The sequence below is a fragment of the Amblyomma americanum genome, chromosome 3 (assembly GCF_052857255.1).
Source record: "Amblyomma americanum isolate KBUSLIRL-KWMA chromosome 3, ASM5285725v1, whole genome shotgun sequence".
Taxonomy (NCBI): domain Eukaryota; kingdom Metazoa; phylum Arthropoda; class Arachnida; order Ixodida; family Ixodidae; genus Amblyomma; species Amblyomma americanum.
The window spans coordinates 184569546-184586387 of NC_135499.1; the positions used below are offsets into that span (position 1 = coordinate 184569546).

General features: G+C 47.4%; 1 protein-coding gene across 6 annotated transcripts in view; it reads left to right on the forward strand.

Moving 5' to 3' along the window:
• The window catches only part of Utx (Utx histone demethylase), a 105584-nt gene extending 88989 nt beyond the window's left edge, over positions 1 to 16595 (forward strand). For all 6 annotated transcript variants that reach the window (XM_077659155.1, XM_077659156.1, XM_077659157.1 and 3 more), the window contains 7 exons: positions 1174 to 1308; positions 2170 to 2454; positions 5555 to 5714; positions 9477 to 9783; positions 10642 to 10768; positions 11493 to 11660; positions 14674 to 16595. In XM_077659155.1, coding sequence (XP_077515281.1) covers positions 1174 to 1308; positions 2170 to 2454; positions 5555 to 5714; positions 9477 to 9783; positions 10642 to 10768; positions 11493 to 11660; positions 14674 to 14700 — 1209 coding nt within the window. In that variant the 3' untranslated portion in view covers positions 14701 to 16595. The remainder of the gene's footprint in view (positions 1 to 1173; positions 1309 to 2169; positions 2455 to 5554; positions 5715 to 9476; positions 9784 to 10641; positions 10769 to 11492; positions 11661 to 14673) is intronic.
• Positions 16596 to 16842: the final 247 nt, after the last annotated feature.

Genomic DNA, 16842 nt, shown 5'->3' on the forward strand with positions numbered 1-16842 from the left:
AGTGCTGCAGAGCAATGCTGATGCTTGATATGTGAAGCGCTCTGGCTGGCCAGCACAAAAACCAGTCTGTGTGATGGCCTGCGGCCGAAACATGCGCCTGTGCTTGGCCCACGACGTTTTCATTCTTGCTCCGCGCCTTTGATGGGTTGACTGCGTGCAACTCCAGCCTGTGCCGTTTCTTAAAGGGTTAAGTTTTTGGCTTATCTTGATTAGTTTAAGTTCCGCGACATATAAGTCGACCTTTCTTCAGGAAAACATCCCCCTGAAGTTGAGGGTTCGACCAATATGCGGAGCTGCCCTGTTTGCAGAGTAAGGTTGTATTGCACGAGCGGCGGATGGTATGCAGCCATGCCGGCGCCCGTCCCCGGCTGGACGCATGGGGCTCCACGTGTAAAAAAAAAAAGGCATTAATTCATATGCAAATTGGTTCCACTATAGCAAATTTCAATTGGTGGCTTCCTCTGATGAGCGGTAGGCAGCTTGAGAGCAAACTTCTGATAATCTTCGAGGCCTACATTGTGCCGGAATCTGAAACTACAGGACTGTTCGCAGTTCGTTTTGCTGCTTGTCCACCATACCCCACGCCAGTGTGGAAGGTAGGGTGGAGCGCCATGTTTTTTGCTTTTTTTCACTATTGGCTTAAGACTGCTGTCCTTTTGATTGCATCGTTACGTGTTTGTTGCTTTGAGTAACGCGTGCGTCGAGATGCCATCCCACGGGAAACTACAAAACAGAATGAGGTGGCAATTCGAAGCAGGGGGGGAGGGGGGGGGGGGGTTATTATTTATCAATTTTTACTTGCTGTCAACTCTTTTTTTGGCCAGCAAGAGCTACGAATTGAGGGTAGAATTTTTTCATGGCAGTATATGGTAATCGCAAAGTTTGTCCAATAAAGGCAGCTCATGCCCAGAACAAAATTTATTTTGTCTGGGCCCGATTTTTTTGTTGTGTCGGTTCATTCGAATTTTTTTTTGCACTCCCAGTGACTTCGAATTAACGAGGTTTTACTGTAAGATCTTGCACTCTCAAGAAATGTGTGTGCATTCTTGAGCAACACACAAGGAAGGTGCACCAGCCTCGGGACTTTTCAGGTCAATGACACCTTAATAAAGATAAGCTCACAACGCTGCTTCATTTATAAGTATGGGTTGCTTGGCTTTTGCTTGATTGCAGCTGATGCAGTCGCCGGACGAGAACTGGGATGCAGAGCGGCGGAATATGGTGTGGCGGTGTGAGAGCCACCGGTCACACACAAGCATTGCACGCTATGCTCAGTACCAGGCTTCCTCATTCCAAGAATCCCTCAAGGTTGGCAGCTATTGGTTATTGCCTTAAGGGCCTGTTTTGCAGTGGCATGGGTTGAGGCAGTAGTCAGGATGAGCTATCTTGAAAAGAGATTATTCATGAAAATCTTGGTTCATTTTCTCTTGTGCTTAGCTGAGAACTCAGCATTTTTTATGAGCTGGCTCAGGTAAGGAAGTACTGGACTTTCTCAAAAGCTTGTAAGGTGCCTTCTTGAACCTGCCGAATTTGCACTTGGCTCTAGAGCTTAGGTATTCACGGGTGCTCTGCCCTACACGTTTGCTTCTGTAAAAAGATGTCACCTGGGAGCAAATGCCCAGTCAAAACTAGGATGTAACTAACCTTCATGCTGTGAGTTCCACAATATCATGAAGTTTCTCAGAGTGGTTACTTTGGCTCGGTGGTTATGGTGCTCAGCTGCTGACCTGAAAGACTGGTCCGATTTCGGCCGCAGCAGTCGCATTTTGATGGAGGCGGAATGCTAGAGGCCCCTGTGCTGTGCAGTGTCGGTGCACGAACCCCAAATGGTCAGAATTATCCGGAGCCCTCCACTACTGTCTCGCATAGCATGAGTGGCTTTGGGAAGTGAAACCCCAATAAACCAAACTAAACCAATTCCCCAACACCGCCCCTATTGAAACACTTGTATTTTTAAACTGTAATGAATGAAGGTGTTGCAGGTATTGAACATGCATAGCAGGCGACAGCGCACTGCGATAGGCGACACGGGGGCACCTCAGTGACACGGTGCACTTGAAAAGACACGAGCTTGTGTTCACAGGAATGGTTTTCACCACTGTATTAGATACACTGGGCGTTGCAGCATTGAGTGGCTGGCACTAAATCAGAAGCGCCCTTGGCCCACAGGAGGAGCAAGACAAGGCACAAGGTGTGCAGCGGGAGTCGGACAGCGACTCCAACTCATCACTGCCGCGAGCATCGGCTGGTGGCAAGCGATGGCGACGCAGCACCCACTTCAAGACCATCAAGTTCGGCACCAATGTGGATCTGTCAGACGAGCGCAAGTGGCGCCCACAGCTGCAGGAGCTAACCAAGCTGCCTGCCTTTGCTCGGGTGGTATCTGCAGGCAACATGCTCAGCCACGTGGGCCACACTATTCTCGGCATGAACACTGTGCAGCTGTACATGAAGGCAAGTTCCTCGTTTCTGTGAGGCTGTTGCAGTGCTCACACAGGGGTGTGCACACGGTGAATGGCAGGATTGAAGGTTGCGTACTAAGTTTCATTTGTATGATGGTGGGATGAATATGGTTAAAATTCAGGTGAACAGCTTTGTGTTGCAGGGGTATGTCAAGCAGTGTTGCCTCCTAAAAGGTATCATTTATTTTGTGAAATTCTGTATGCTGCAGTTTATATAAGCATCCAGGTAGAACATTTTATTTATGTGCATATATCATCAGTTTTCTTTTAATCGGATGACATTCGCATGACCGACAAGCTTCTTAAAAGCCAACGGCAACGAAATTTGTTTGACTAGAATGCCTTTTAGTATGCTCAATATGTCACGGAACTAATCATGACAAAGTTCCATGCTTGTTAGGAAACTAGTACTATTGTTACAAGCTTTTAAAAAGCTCTATAGTAGAGGACCTATCCATCTGGCAGCATGTTGTATAATTACACAAGTAACCGGATATGATGTAGATGTAGTAAATTGAGAGCTCTCTTCAGGCTGGACCCATTGGGAGAGAACGGATTACCGAAGACTCGGAGTGAAAGGCTAGAGGCTAGCAACTGGGAAGTCCCAGGTTTGGTTCTGTGGTAAAGTTATTTCTGGTGCAATACTATGCCAAAATGCTGTCTAGGTGTCGAGGGCATAAACATGCATGCTGCATGCATTTTCAAAGTACGTCGAACAGTGAAAGTTGTACTGTGCATGGTGATCAGATTTCCTTCACTCGGTAATTTGGTGAGTCCTTGCCCTGTTCAGTCAGAATGACTCGATAGTCTGTGTCATTTATGGTGATTCCTGCTGAAAAACAGTTTTTGCAAAGGTTTATCAGCAGCACCACTTCTCGGTGACGGAAGGAAGAAAGCAGACGGCGTGAAGCAAAGAGTGGTCTGTGTTTGCGGGTGTTCATTCCCAGTGCTGTAAATTCATGCGATTGGTGTTCATATTGCTTGCAGTACTTGCATGCCCACTCACTCTATAGTTTCTATGGGCAGCAGCCAGCAGCCACCGAAACGTCACAGTATGGGGCTTCATTTCCATCAGTTAGTAATGGCCTCCTTTTTTCTCGTGTTTCAGTCTGAAAAAGGGCGATTTTTGCGCGAAATTTCTTGGAAATTCGTTTCTATTACAAATGCCATCTCTTGTTTTTAGGACTCCCTCTTGACATAAAACTAGAAAATGACCGCTAATAAGTTGGCCTCTAATAAGAGGTCTGGTTTGATTGGTTGTCTTCTGCGGTTACATGTTTGGATTGATTTCATATGGTCAGGGATTTTTTTTTCTTTTAGTAAATAGCCCTTTCTAAGAACTCTGAGAAGACAGCATTGCTCGTTCACATAATAAAACAAAAAAATGGCCTTCTTAACCACATTCTCTAAGAAGAAAATGCAATAGCATTTGTAAGTTGGCCCACCCCTAAGTATTCCAAAGGGCCCCTCAAATTTTGGAAGTAAGACCACCCTGGAAAGTGGATTAAAGTGGATTAGTGGGGGTTAGTGAGTGGGCTAGTGTGGATTGGTTAGGTTTAGTGAGTGGATTGAAGTGGAAGAATGGGTCACTTTAGTACAATCTCATGTGATTAGCCAATGGAAGGTACTGGAACATTCTAGTGCTCAGATCTTCAAATTTGGTGCTGCTGATGACATTACGGCCATCGCAACTAATCGGGGTATTTCGTTGCAGAGAAAACTGGTGGTTTTTGCAAGACAGTCTAAATGCTATCACATTAAAAAAAGTTTTAAGGCCAACTGCAGCGAAATTTTGCTCTGGCTGGATTGCCTCTTAATATGTTATTTACGTCGTTGAACTAACTGTGACAAAGTTATACGCTTCTTGGGTAGCCAGTTCTGTTGTTATAAGCGTTTAAAAAGCTCAGTTATGCAAATTACCGGACATGACATAGGCACTGACCACAGAGAACCTTCCTCAAGCCTGACCCTTGGAGAATGAGCGGATTACGGACGGTGTGGATTGAAAATCAGGTCGATGGCTGAAATGCGGTTTTGTAGTCCTCCTGTGGTACTGCGGAAAAATGTTACGAAATTTGAAGCAAGATTAACATGCCGAAGCGCCGTGTGGCTGTCAGCAGCACGAACGCGCACACCGCACGAATGCTCACGTCGCATGCGTTTCCGAAGTACGGTAAATGGTGCACGTTGGGCGGCATATGGGTGTTTCTTTTCTTCCACGTTGTTTTCCGATGAAATCCTTGCCTGATTTAGTTCAAATGAATGAAAAGTATGCACCATTTGTCGCAGTTTGGGTCAGAAAAAACGGTTTGTGCAAAACTTGCACTAGCAGCACCTTCTCCTCTGTGACAGGATGACAGCAGGAGCCCTAAAACAAATAGTGATCTCCTCTTGTATGCGTTCGTTTGGAGCGCTGTAAATTCTTACTATCGTGTTCATGTCCCTAACGGTGCATGTTTGAAGCGCGTACCAGCTCGCTATGGTTTATTTGGGAAGCATTGAGCTTTCGAAACCCCACCACTATGGGGCCGAGCAACACCCCCATGGGCCGAGTGGTCTGTTTCTGCGTAATTTCTTGCAGTTTATAATGGTGGCCCAGTTTCGAGTTTCGGTTTGAAAAATGGCGATTTTTGCAAGCGGATCCTGACGAATTCACTTCTCTTACAAATTCCATCTCTTGTTTTTACGTTTCTCGCTTGACATAGAACCAGAAAAAACTATTTTACGGATCGATTATTTTCGTTGCAGTTGGCCTTTAAACTCTGAGCCCTGTGGGCCTGTCCCTGTGTTTATAGTAGGGATACATTCAGGAAACTTGCTGCTTGTTCGCACCAGCCCAGCGCCAACCGTGGCGAAGGTGCATGAGTCTGTGAGGAAACGTACATCAGCCATCAAGCATGCTTCCTTTTTATTTCCTTGACTCCTTGATCGTGGCCTTCCATGGAAATACTGCAGGCAGTTGACAGCTGCAGATGTTTTAGCCATGTCACCCATGAGGAGTGACGCAACCATTTGCTCACGATAATGCTGCAGCATCAATATAACTGTATTTTTTGTAGTTGTTAATGATCATAGTCCTGATCTGCTCTCAGGTTCCCGGCAGCCGTACTCCTGGCCACCAGGAAAACAACAACTTCTGCTCCGTCAACATCAACATTGGCCCAGGGGAGTGTGAGTGGTTTGCTACGCCAGAAGAGTACTGGGGCGTCATACACGGACTCTGCGAGCGAAACAATATCAACTACCTCCATGGTGTGTATTGCTCATCAAGTTGGCATGTTTCCTGGGCATTGCATGCTCTCATCATGTCGTCTGAAGTTTGCCAAGAGAACAGCCGCCTCCTTTGCATTGCACAAGTGTCGTGGTAAATTTGAGAAAGCCAAGGGAACACAAGCATTTTGCAGTGGGAGCTGTTAAGGCCACATTTCCTGTTGATGCAGCGTTTTGTCATGTGTAACACACCAGGTGCAACGCGTCATATTTATTGGTCAGAATAAAGTTACGTCACATATGGCATCATGATATCGAGCCACACTGGTTGCTCAGAATGGTGTGGTGTCATGCATGACATCATCACAGTAAGCCTCGCTGATTGGCCAAAATGCCGACCACTGATTGATCCGAACTCAATGTCATTTGTGACGACATTGTGTTCCACATCAGTGGATACATCCATGTCTGTGTGGATGGATGAATAAATATAAGCAACCACGGATGGCCGTGCAAGTTTAGTACCCAGAGTTACTAAACACTCCGGCCAATTTGCTCCATGTCAGCTTGAAATTCATGTCACCACAAAGGGAAATGTCCGGTTAATGTTTTATTTTAACATTTTTGCACGTGAATTGAACACCTTTAAGGTACTGTTGTCGCAGGTTTGCATTTAAACTCATCCTAGTTCAGATTAGAAAATGCAGAAGTGTAGCAAGTTTTTTTTAATTCTCTATATACAGTGAAAACCCGCAATAACGAAATAAGCCGAGGACAGCAAAAAAATTCGCTTTCACGAGAATTTCGTTGCCACGAAAATGAGACAGAAAAGATAGGAAACAGCCCGCAAAAAGAAAATTTATTGCCAAAAGTCGGTTAGCTTGGTTTGCCGAGCCTTGCCTTGCAGCAACTTCTTAGTTCTACTTTCACCTTGCAAGAAGTGATCCATTGCCACGTCGTCGTTGTGTGCGCCTATAAACGATTGGATCGTGTCGAAGGCGTCAACACATTCTTCGGGCTTACATTCTCCTCATGTTTTGGACCTTGGTCCTCTGTGTCGTCGGTTCCGCGCACTCTGCTGATCATAGCCTCATCAGTCATTTCTTCATGAACAACTACGTCGTCATCAGCGCGGACAAAATGATGGACACTGAGGCCACCTGGAACAACATGGTTGTCGACGGCACAAAGCGCACCCCATGCATTGGCCAGCGATTGCGGTACTGCACTGGCAGCACAGTCATCATGAAGAGTGTCTTCATGCACGTTTTCACTTGGTGACTCTGAATCCGAGTCCCCGCGTGACGTCTGCTGTGTGGGGGCAAAGCCCTCATGCTTGAAACAGTGCTCAATCACTGCCGGAGGCGTCTCAACCCATGCAGCGGCCATCATCTCAAGAACCATGAACAAGTCCACGTCGGTGGGACGCTTGAGATGGAGATTAAGTATGAGACGCTTAATTAGCCTCTCTTTGTAGGCGCACTTCACACTTCATATGACGCCTTAGTCGAGCGGCTGTACAACAGAAGTGCACCCGGGCGGGAAAAAAAACAAGTGCACGTTTGTGAGCTCCGTATCAACGTGATAGGCGGTACAGTTGTTTAAAAAAAGACTCACCGACCTGCCTGCCTTTCTCATGTCGGCATCGAAGGCCTCAAGCCATCTGGAAAATATTGAACGGGTCATCCAAGACTTCCCGTTTGAGGTGTACTGGACAGGCAGTGTGCAGTTCCCCTCGAAGCAGCGGGGCTTCTTGCTCTGGCCAGTGTCAAGAAGCGGCAGTTTGTGAGTGCCTTCCATATTAGAGCACAACAATACTGTCACGCGCTGCGTGCTGTGTTTCCTTCCATGGCATTTTCGAACTTTCAGGTCCAGGGTCTTCGAATGCAGCATTTGATGGAATAAACCCGTTTCGTCCGCATTGTACACGTCCGAGGGTTCGTACTGCCCCAGGATTTCTTCGGCAGTCAGCTACCACGTCGACGTTGCCACCAAGTCCACTCCTGCTGCTTCGCCCGAGATCACTTTGGCCACAATATCGTGACGGGCTTTAAAGCAGCTCAGCCAGCAATTGCTCTGAATTGTTCATGCCCGAGCACGCATGCGAAGCCCAGAGCCTTCTGTTGCAGCACTTTGCCAGACAGAGGCACTTTGTTCGCGCGCTGTTCACAAAACCAGGCAAACACCGCCTTGTCGACGTCTGGGAATGCCGCAGCCGTCACTGTTTTGTGCTGTGCTCGAGCACCATTCTCAAGTGCACCGGGAATGGCTGCCTTACTTTTCAAAATTGTAGACAGAGAGCTGCACGTCGACGACATCCTTTTTTTCCTGCCTTTTCCTGCTTGGGCAATGATGGCAGCCTTCTCTTGCAGCAACAAAAATCTCATTTTTTGGCTGGCGGAGACATCTTTTGAAGAGCAAACATGCCAACTGCTGCTCATAAACACGCACACACACACACACACACACACACACACACACACACACACACACACACACACACACACACACACACACACACACACACACACACACACACACACACACACACACACACACACACACACACACACACACACACGCACGCACGCGCGCACACGCACGCACGCACGCACGCACACACACCACACACACACTCTCTCTCACACACACACACACTCTCTCTCTCTCTCTCACACACACACACACACACACACACACACACACACACACACACACACACACACACACACACACACACACACACACACACACACACACACACACACACACACACACACACACACTGCTTCACAGGCCTAAGGATGATCAGTCTAGTGTCGCCCCCTGATGGTGTCGCTGCGTCCAGGCACGGCCTCTGCGAGCACTGTCCCGCGGAACCGATCACAGAGGGCACGCGCTGTGCGGTACGGTGGGTGGCTAGCGCCGGTTAAAGGTGGCTAAAGTCGTGACGGCTGCAAGGTTGCCAGGCGCCAACACCGTCGCTGCAGCCACGCAAGCGCACTGTGGCAGTTTACTCAATTTGAGCGCTTTTTTGATGCTGTTATTCATAATATGGGAGACAGTATGCGGACCGGCATTGCAGCAAATTTTGTTATCATGGGATTGTGGTATGAAAATCTTTCTTCACCGAGAGATACAAAATACTGTATTTACGCGCATAATTTGCACACTTTTTATTCAGAAATTAAGGCTCTATGAAGGGGGTGCGCAAATTACGCGGGGATTTCGCGAGCGCAACTTAGAAAACTCCACAAAGGTCATAACGCGCAATATAGGTATAGTGTATGTTGCTACGTATACGTCAGCACCCGGACCAGCACCATACGCAGGCCGGCCCCCGATAAAAAGTTCACTCTAAATAAAATGCCCCCCCCCCCCCCCCCCCCCCCCCCCTTTAGCACATGCTAAAGAAACTCTACAAAGGTCGTAACACTAAGCGTATACGGTATACTGCAACGCATGAGTCAGCCCCGCTACTCGCATCCCTTGCTGGCCCAGAAAAAGCTGACTCCAGCTATAAGTGTACTGGTTTACAGACTGCAGTGCTTCAGTAACATGTTGCAGATATTGTTGCATTGCACATGAATGCCTCATTCTGGTGCAGTACTGTATTCTCTGATTATGGGATGAAGCCTCAGTTGTTGAACAGAGCTGTAGAATGGGGAGCTGGATGCTATGTGAAGACATTTGGATCCCTGCCACTGCTTTTTCCAGCTGAGGTGTATCATTTATAACCATCAGGGCCCTTTGTAACGCAATGTCTTTTGTTTTCTTTCCTGCTCTTCTTTTTTTCGCATCCAGGATCTTGGTGGCCTCTGATGGAGGACCTCATGGCAGCACGCATCCCGGTCTATCGGTTCTTGCAACGCCCAGGAGACCTTGTGTGGGTGAATGCTGGCACGGTACACTGGGTTCAGGCTGTGGGCTGGTGCAACAACATTGCGTGGAACGTCGGGCCTCTGAACGGCACACAGTTCCGGCTGGGGCTTGAGCGGTATGAATGGAACAAGCTGCAGGCTTTCAAGTCTATTGTGCCCATGGTCCACCTCTCCTGGAACCTGGCACGCAACCTCAAGGTCTCCGAGCCACAACTCTTCGAACTGATCAAGTGAGCCTCCATACTCAGTAACATCTGCTCATACTTGTGCTACCATGTGACACATTTGCACATAGCTTTACAGTGAGAGCCATCAAGGGAGCCCACCCTGAGCCACCGTGCAGCTAGAGCCTGTTGTAGTTGTAGGCGGCTTGGCTTGCCTTGGCTTGCCTTGGCTTAGTGCTTGAGCGGATGGCACCAAGCCCCGCTGCGCCATACCAAGCCAAGCCAAGCCACGAGAGAGATAAGAGATGGATGAAGAAGATAAAAAGAAAACCGGAGGAAGAAGAGAAGCCGGAGGGGGAGAAAATTGGAGGGACGCTGCTATGGAGAGAAAAATGGACAAAAAAATGTTGTTCAAAAAAATGTAACCACCTTCAGTTGCACTTTTTACATATTAAATAAGGAAAAAAGCGCTGAAACACGGGATGAGAAAGAACACGACGGCACAGCGTGCTAAAGTGTGTTTTTCCTTCCTTCTTCCTGTATTCCTTCTTCCTTGTTAAGTATGATGTACCAACTTGCCCAAGTCTCTGCCTTAACATTTCTTGTGTGCTGAAATAAGACACTGTGACTTGTGCATGCTTTGTCCAACACTAAGGTGCTATTTTAGTGGAGGGACTGTCCCAAGCACTGGACATGGGGTGCTGCAAGTTGCCAATACATGCTTCAGAACATGTGCAACATGCTGTGATGTGATTAAATGAAAAACGGAAGCTAAAGTCACAAACACTTTATAAAGCGGAAGTGAAGTGACAAGTGAAACATGTGGAGTTTATGCAAAAGTGGAGTGAAACGATTACATTCAGGAACTGTCAGCAAACTGTGCCATTGTTCATGATATCATCTGGCCCTGCGGCCTCTGTGTAGGTACTGCCTCCTTCGGACTCTGAGGCACTGCCAGGTGGTGGTGGAGTTCGTCAAGGGGCTCGGCAAGGAGATTCGCTGGCACGGGCGGGCCAAGAATGAAATTGCCCACTACTGCGCAAACTGTGAGGTGAGTGGTTATTCATTCTTTTGTTTGGTCTTGCTTCTTGTGTGCTGGCAAGATAAAGCCAGCATTTGTTTGCATTTGTCTGCCCAGCAGTCTGCCATCCTTGATCTCTTGACTGAAGAAACACTTGTGTGGCACAACAAGAGCAACAATTTTAGATTCTAAGAGTTATATTGACAGTGAAATTTTACTCTTTTCTTCCACTTGCGGCTGCCACAGTGGCTCGGTGGTTATGGTGCTCGGCTGCTGACCCGAAAGACGCGGGTTAGATTCCGGATGCAGAGGTCGAATTTCGATGGAGGCGAAATTCTAGAGGCCTGTGTACTGTGTGATGTCACTGCACGTTAAAGAACCCCAGGTGGTCGCAATTTCTAGAGCCCTTCATTACGGCATCGCTCATAGCCTGAGTCACTTTGGGACATTAAACCCTCATAAACCACCCAATCTTTTCCCACTTGCATTAGTTCAAACATAGAGGAGCCTGCACAGATATGTAACAGTACAGCATTCTAGAGGTTCCTTTCTTGTTTCTTTTTCTATATTCTGCCTTTTCTTGTTCCTTTATAACAAAAGAGTACCAGATGTTGCTCGCAAGGTAACAGACACTTAGCCTAAGGATGCTTGCTGTTATTCAAGAAGACCACGTCTAGTTTAGTTCTGAGTTAGCAGTCACTACAGTTAGGTCCTTGGTGCAATCTACCTGCTCATCAATCAAGGCTTGTTTCAGGTGGAGGTGTTCAACATCCTTCTGGTGAAAGAGGTCGACAAGAAACACGTGGTTCATTGCCTCGACTGCAGCCGGCGCCTCAGCCCACGCCTTGAAGGATTTGTTGTTCTCGAAGAGTACTCCATAGAAGACCTCATGGACGTCTATGACAACTTCTCCCTGCAACCTGTACGTAGTCTTGGTCTAATCACAGAGGCTGCTGAATATACCTTTCTACAAGGGAATACCGCACTTGCCTTGAAGTTCCTTGTTTTTAAACTGGTTGAATTCTATAGCTTGGCAGGTGACTTGTATGGCATGCAACTTCAGCAAAGAGGACAAGTGTTGGCCACCATAATCCATATTCTTCGTTGTGCCTTTTTAAGAGAAAACCAGTTAAATAGACAAAGGCGAAGGAAAAGCAAGGCACACAAGGATGACCTCATCTTTAGCAATTCAGCCAGATTTCAGCTCTTTGTTATCACACACAAGGATGACCTCATCTTTAGCAGTTCAGGTTTCAGCTCTTTGTTATCATTTTGGAGAAAGGGAGAATGAGGTCTGAGCAGAGTTAATGTTGCATGTTGTTGATTTTTCGGGAGGAAATGATGCAGTCTGCATTTTCAAAGATTGATTGCAGCAGGTGAAAGCTCCAGTGCACACGGGGTGCTGCATCATATTGTGGAAGGAACCACTCCGGAAAGTGCATTGCACTGTGCCATTACTTGTTTATGCTGTGTCTTATGAGTAGTATTGCATTTCTTTTTTTTTAGAATGCCCATTTATAAACTAATTTATGTGGAAATAAGCATGCTTAGCTGCAAACCCACTAAGTGAAGCATGCACCAACTATCAGTTGTGTTCCAGCTTCGTCCGTGTGTGTCTCTTCTCTCGGTAACAAGCCATGCTTCTTCAGTAGCACTTAGTGAAGCATGAGGAGGTATTGTATTGGTTAGGCATCTGGAAGGCTGAGGATGGTTGCACTGCCATATATTGCTACATATACAGTAAAACCAAGAGAGTGAAAAATACGTCCGAATTATCCGAATCATCCCCCCCGCCCCCCATACCTAAAAAAAACTGTGCGGCAATGGCAATTTTTCGCTGTTCCATCAAATGCTTTAATTCGTGAATGCAGTCGGGAGTGTCGAAACCAGAACGGCTTTATAATGGTAAACCGGCTTCTTTCAGTGTTTGATGCGGTAGTGCTGGGGCTTTCTTGCATGTGGCGCCGCTCAAACTGTGAACAGCGCATTACAAGCACACAGTTAAGGCCCGCTGGATGTAAGAACGGAAACGCCACACAATTGGTAGTGAGGGAAACGCGCATTAATGCCTGAGTGGCAAGATGCCTTTGAAAAACAACAAAGAGAAATGACACGGCAGTCATTGTTCTAAACGGCAGACTTGGCTGGCTGGTTGATATGCGCAGCAGCCGATAGCTGCTGTCATCGCAGGATGGCGACGAAGCTCTGAAAACGAAACTACGAGAAAATGAAACTCTCTTGGCTTATCGCTGAGTGCATCTAGTGATCGTCAACATTCCTGCTGTTATGCGTATGTTGAGTGCAGGAAACAGCGTAATATGCTTGCAATTTAGGCCCGAGAACAAATACAGCTTAGACCATTTATAACGTAACTGCTTATAATGCAGGACTGCATTCTATTCGGCTTTTTGTGACAACCGCTTCACTTCCCATAGAGTTCAATGTATGGCATACCGCTTAATACACGGCAACGCGTAACCAGAGACCGCATATAGTACAGTTTCTGGGAAGCCTGGCGGCCCGTGTACCGGCACGGGCCCATGGGTACCAGCGGGCGCGAGGAGTGTGCTTCCCAGATTACACAAGAAGGGGCAGCAGGCAGGGCCGGGGTGCATTGTCAGCGTGGTTCAAGGCAAGGCGGAAGGCAGGAGAGGATAGAAAAAAAAAAAAAGTCGCAAAGCAGGCATTTTTCCTCTCACTCTCCGATGCGCCTCCGTTGGGTACACTGATTGGACAAAACTTGAAAGCACGTGATGGCACGGCCAGATGAGCATGCTGGAGCGGCGGCGGCAGGCGGTGGCGGGCGCACGGCATGACGCTGCAATCGCTGGTCGTACCACGCGCGCGTGCCGCAGCGTCTTGTCACACCTGAGCCCCTAAGGAGATATGTGTCGTCGCGTGTAGCACTAAAGTTGACAACGTCAGCAAGTCTCGGCTGTCCAGTTCCGATGGCGTCTGCTCCTCCAAAAGCCAGGAAACTGCAAGCTCTCGAAACCAAGCAGAGCACTGTGAGGGACGTCGAGAGCAGTTTGAAAAAGGCTACGGTGGCAACAAAGTACGGTGTCGCCGACGTTACTGTGTCCGCTATTTGGAAGAACAGCGAAAAGTTGCGACAACAGCTGCAGGAAGACTCCGTGTCGCTTGCAAGGAAGCGGATTCGTGCGTCAAAGTACAAAGATGTCGCAGTTTTGTTTGAACGGTTTTGCGAGGTCCGAGCACAGAGCATTCCTGTGAGTTGCTCGATATTGCAAGCCAAGGCCAGGTGCCTTGTGAACATTTTGGGGCATGATGGTTTCAACCCACTGAACGGTTGTATTCAGCGTTTCAAGGACCAGTACGAGATAAGCTCGTCGCCGCAGACTCCTACGGCATTGTGTGTGAAGTAGCCGCCACAGACGAAGACATCGTGGCAGCGGTGCACGGTCGCGATGAGCCTCTATTCAAAGATGAGCCCGACGAAGTGAGTGAAAGTGCAGCAGAAGTTTCGTGCAAAGACACGCTCGACTGTTCCAACAAACTGCGCCTTGCAAACTGCAGTTTGTGGCATGCTTTCATTCTTGAACACTTGGCGAATCATGCCCAACGTCTCCGTACCTGATTTCCCCAGTCCAACACGAAATTTGATGGCGCACCGCTGTCCAGTCATCGCTGCATTTTGTGCTTGCACCCAGTCACTTGACAGGGGGCCACTAAAAACATGATCTGGCCTGAATGAACGCTCGCAAACGACTGGCACTTGGCGTATCTTGAAGATCACACCTGCCACCACTGCGCATGCGCGGTGTGAGCGCGCTGCGACGTACAGTCATGTCTGGGAAAATTTGTTCCGGATGCTTTTTATACATAACCCTCTTATGTCCCCTACAGCTGGCAAGTCTACTTGCAGGGCTGCACTGGTGATTGATAGACTTTTGTGTCCTTCTTCTTGCATGCAGGCACAAACGCCATCAAGTTCATCATGACAGTCGGCAGGGAGTCCGTGTACCATACCACGACTGCTGGAACAGTCGCCCAGTCAGCCACTGCACTGGCCTGAGCAGCTGGCCTGAAGAGTGCCCCCGTCAAGGTCATTGCCCACACCTCAGCAGCAGCAGCACTACACATGTATATAGCAGACTTGACACCGAGGGGACAAATGCTGCTGTTGCTCATTCAGAACCTGTGGACATTTCAGTTTTTTTTTTTTTGATACTTATTCTCTCTAGTGTGGGGAGGAAGGCTGTTGTCCTGCATTCACACAGAAGGGTGTCTTTTTTTTTTGTTACGAGCACTCATTGAGAAAAAGTGAATGTTTGTTTTGAACCGAGTGAACTTGAAAAGAAAGGCGTTGGCATTGAGCAGGCACAGGAAGAGTCTTGGGCGCAGTCTTATCCAGTGTGGTAAGTTCTGAAGTCTTTTGAAAGAGCGCACGAGTTGGCATCTGGCACTTGCACTATGAGCATTAAGTACCAAGGCTGGCTTCGCTAATGTAGATGGCAAAAGCATGTACTATTGCTGCAGTAGCCATTAATATAATATCCCTCCTTTTATGGAAGGGCTGCTCGCTTGGCTCCGTGGCGCGCACGTTTTCCAAGTCCTCGGAAGGAGCAGCACGTAGCAAGGTTCAGAGTGTAGTGAGCTTGTTGGTTGCCTGTTTTGTGTGGTCCTGGTCACTCTTGAGTACCGTACATGCTCAAGTAAGGGCTGCACTCAAAACAAAGAAAAAGAAAATGCAGGACTTACTTTTAGATGTTCATTCCTAAAGGTGCATGGCGTAGCTGGTGAAGATGAGTCACCCTATCATGAAATACGTTGGTTCAAACCTTGGTTGTTTGCCAGACATAGCATTTGCTGGAGGTGCATGGCGTAGCTGGTGAAGACGAGTCACCCTATCATGAAATACGTTGGTTCAAACCTTGGCTGTTTGCCAGACATAGCATTTGCTGGACTGCTTGTTAGACATATGCCATGCGGCAAGTGCCCACAGCAGTAGCTTATCACCTTTTGTTTATGAAACTGCTGCTTGCAATTAACTCAGTTTAAAAAAATCTGGCACACAGCATTTTTTTGCTGATGAACTGATATGGCGTGTCAAAAAAACAAAAGCCCTTATGCGAGTACAGACGGGAAATAGTTTCAGCAGCACTGTACGTGCTCCCAGTGCAAACTGTCATCCCTTCACCACATCTGCAAACACTGCCATTTTTTTTCATCGCCTGCCTGTTCATTGGAACACTGCCACTTTCCATCAGGGGCACAACACATTTTTGGATACCTTGCATAGTGTGATAGCAAGCCAAGTTCGATAACAATCCCTTTTACCATTGTTGCTGCTGGAACCAGGTTTTGTGCAGTGTGGCTACACAGGTATTGCTTGGTGACCTGACCAGATAAGTTCCATGAGCAGTTAGTAAATAAGCACGAACGACCGCCTAGGCACCAAATGTCTTAATCAGGAGGAATCATTCTCATGTTGTAGTCGGAATGTGTGCCCTGTGTTAGGCGGTTGCGTTGGCAGTTTAAAAAAAACGGCACTGGTGCAGCATGCACGGAATTTGTAGAGTGAAAATTATGGTGGTCTGCGGAAGCAAATGTGTAATTCTGGCTTGTTGATTAGCTTGTTGTGTCATGAAATGACTGAATTCTTTTGCTCACCGAAATTTGTGTACGAAGGCAAAGCCGAACTCTCCCGAAGGCATTATGATGTCCCATGATCTCACTTCATGCATCAACATGTATTTATACACACAAACTTTGTAATAGAAAGCAGCCCTTGTTTTTGACAATTGCCTTGCCCTGCCTCTGTTTTTGTGTAATTTATCTCGTGTCTTTGCATTTACAGACAAAGTTTATGTTTATTAAAAAATGAACATGCCAAGTTGTATGGTGCTTTCCTTGTAGTGTCACCATATGAACATGAACCATTGGTGCAGCTCATTTTGCTGCAGCAGACGTTGGCGTGTCCTGTTTGTCCACCTCGCATGAAGACCTGGTGAGAAATATCGCCCACTTCTTTCCAAAGATAGGTAAAAGCATGAAATCCCCAGAGGTTTTGGTGCCGTGCATGCTTTAAATGGCACTTTTTTGAAGATATGCGCATGCTGCCTCCATGGAGGTGATGAAAT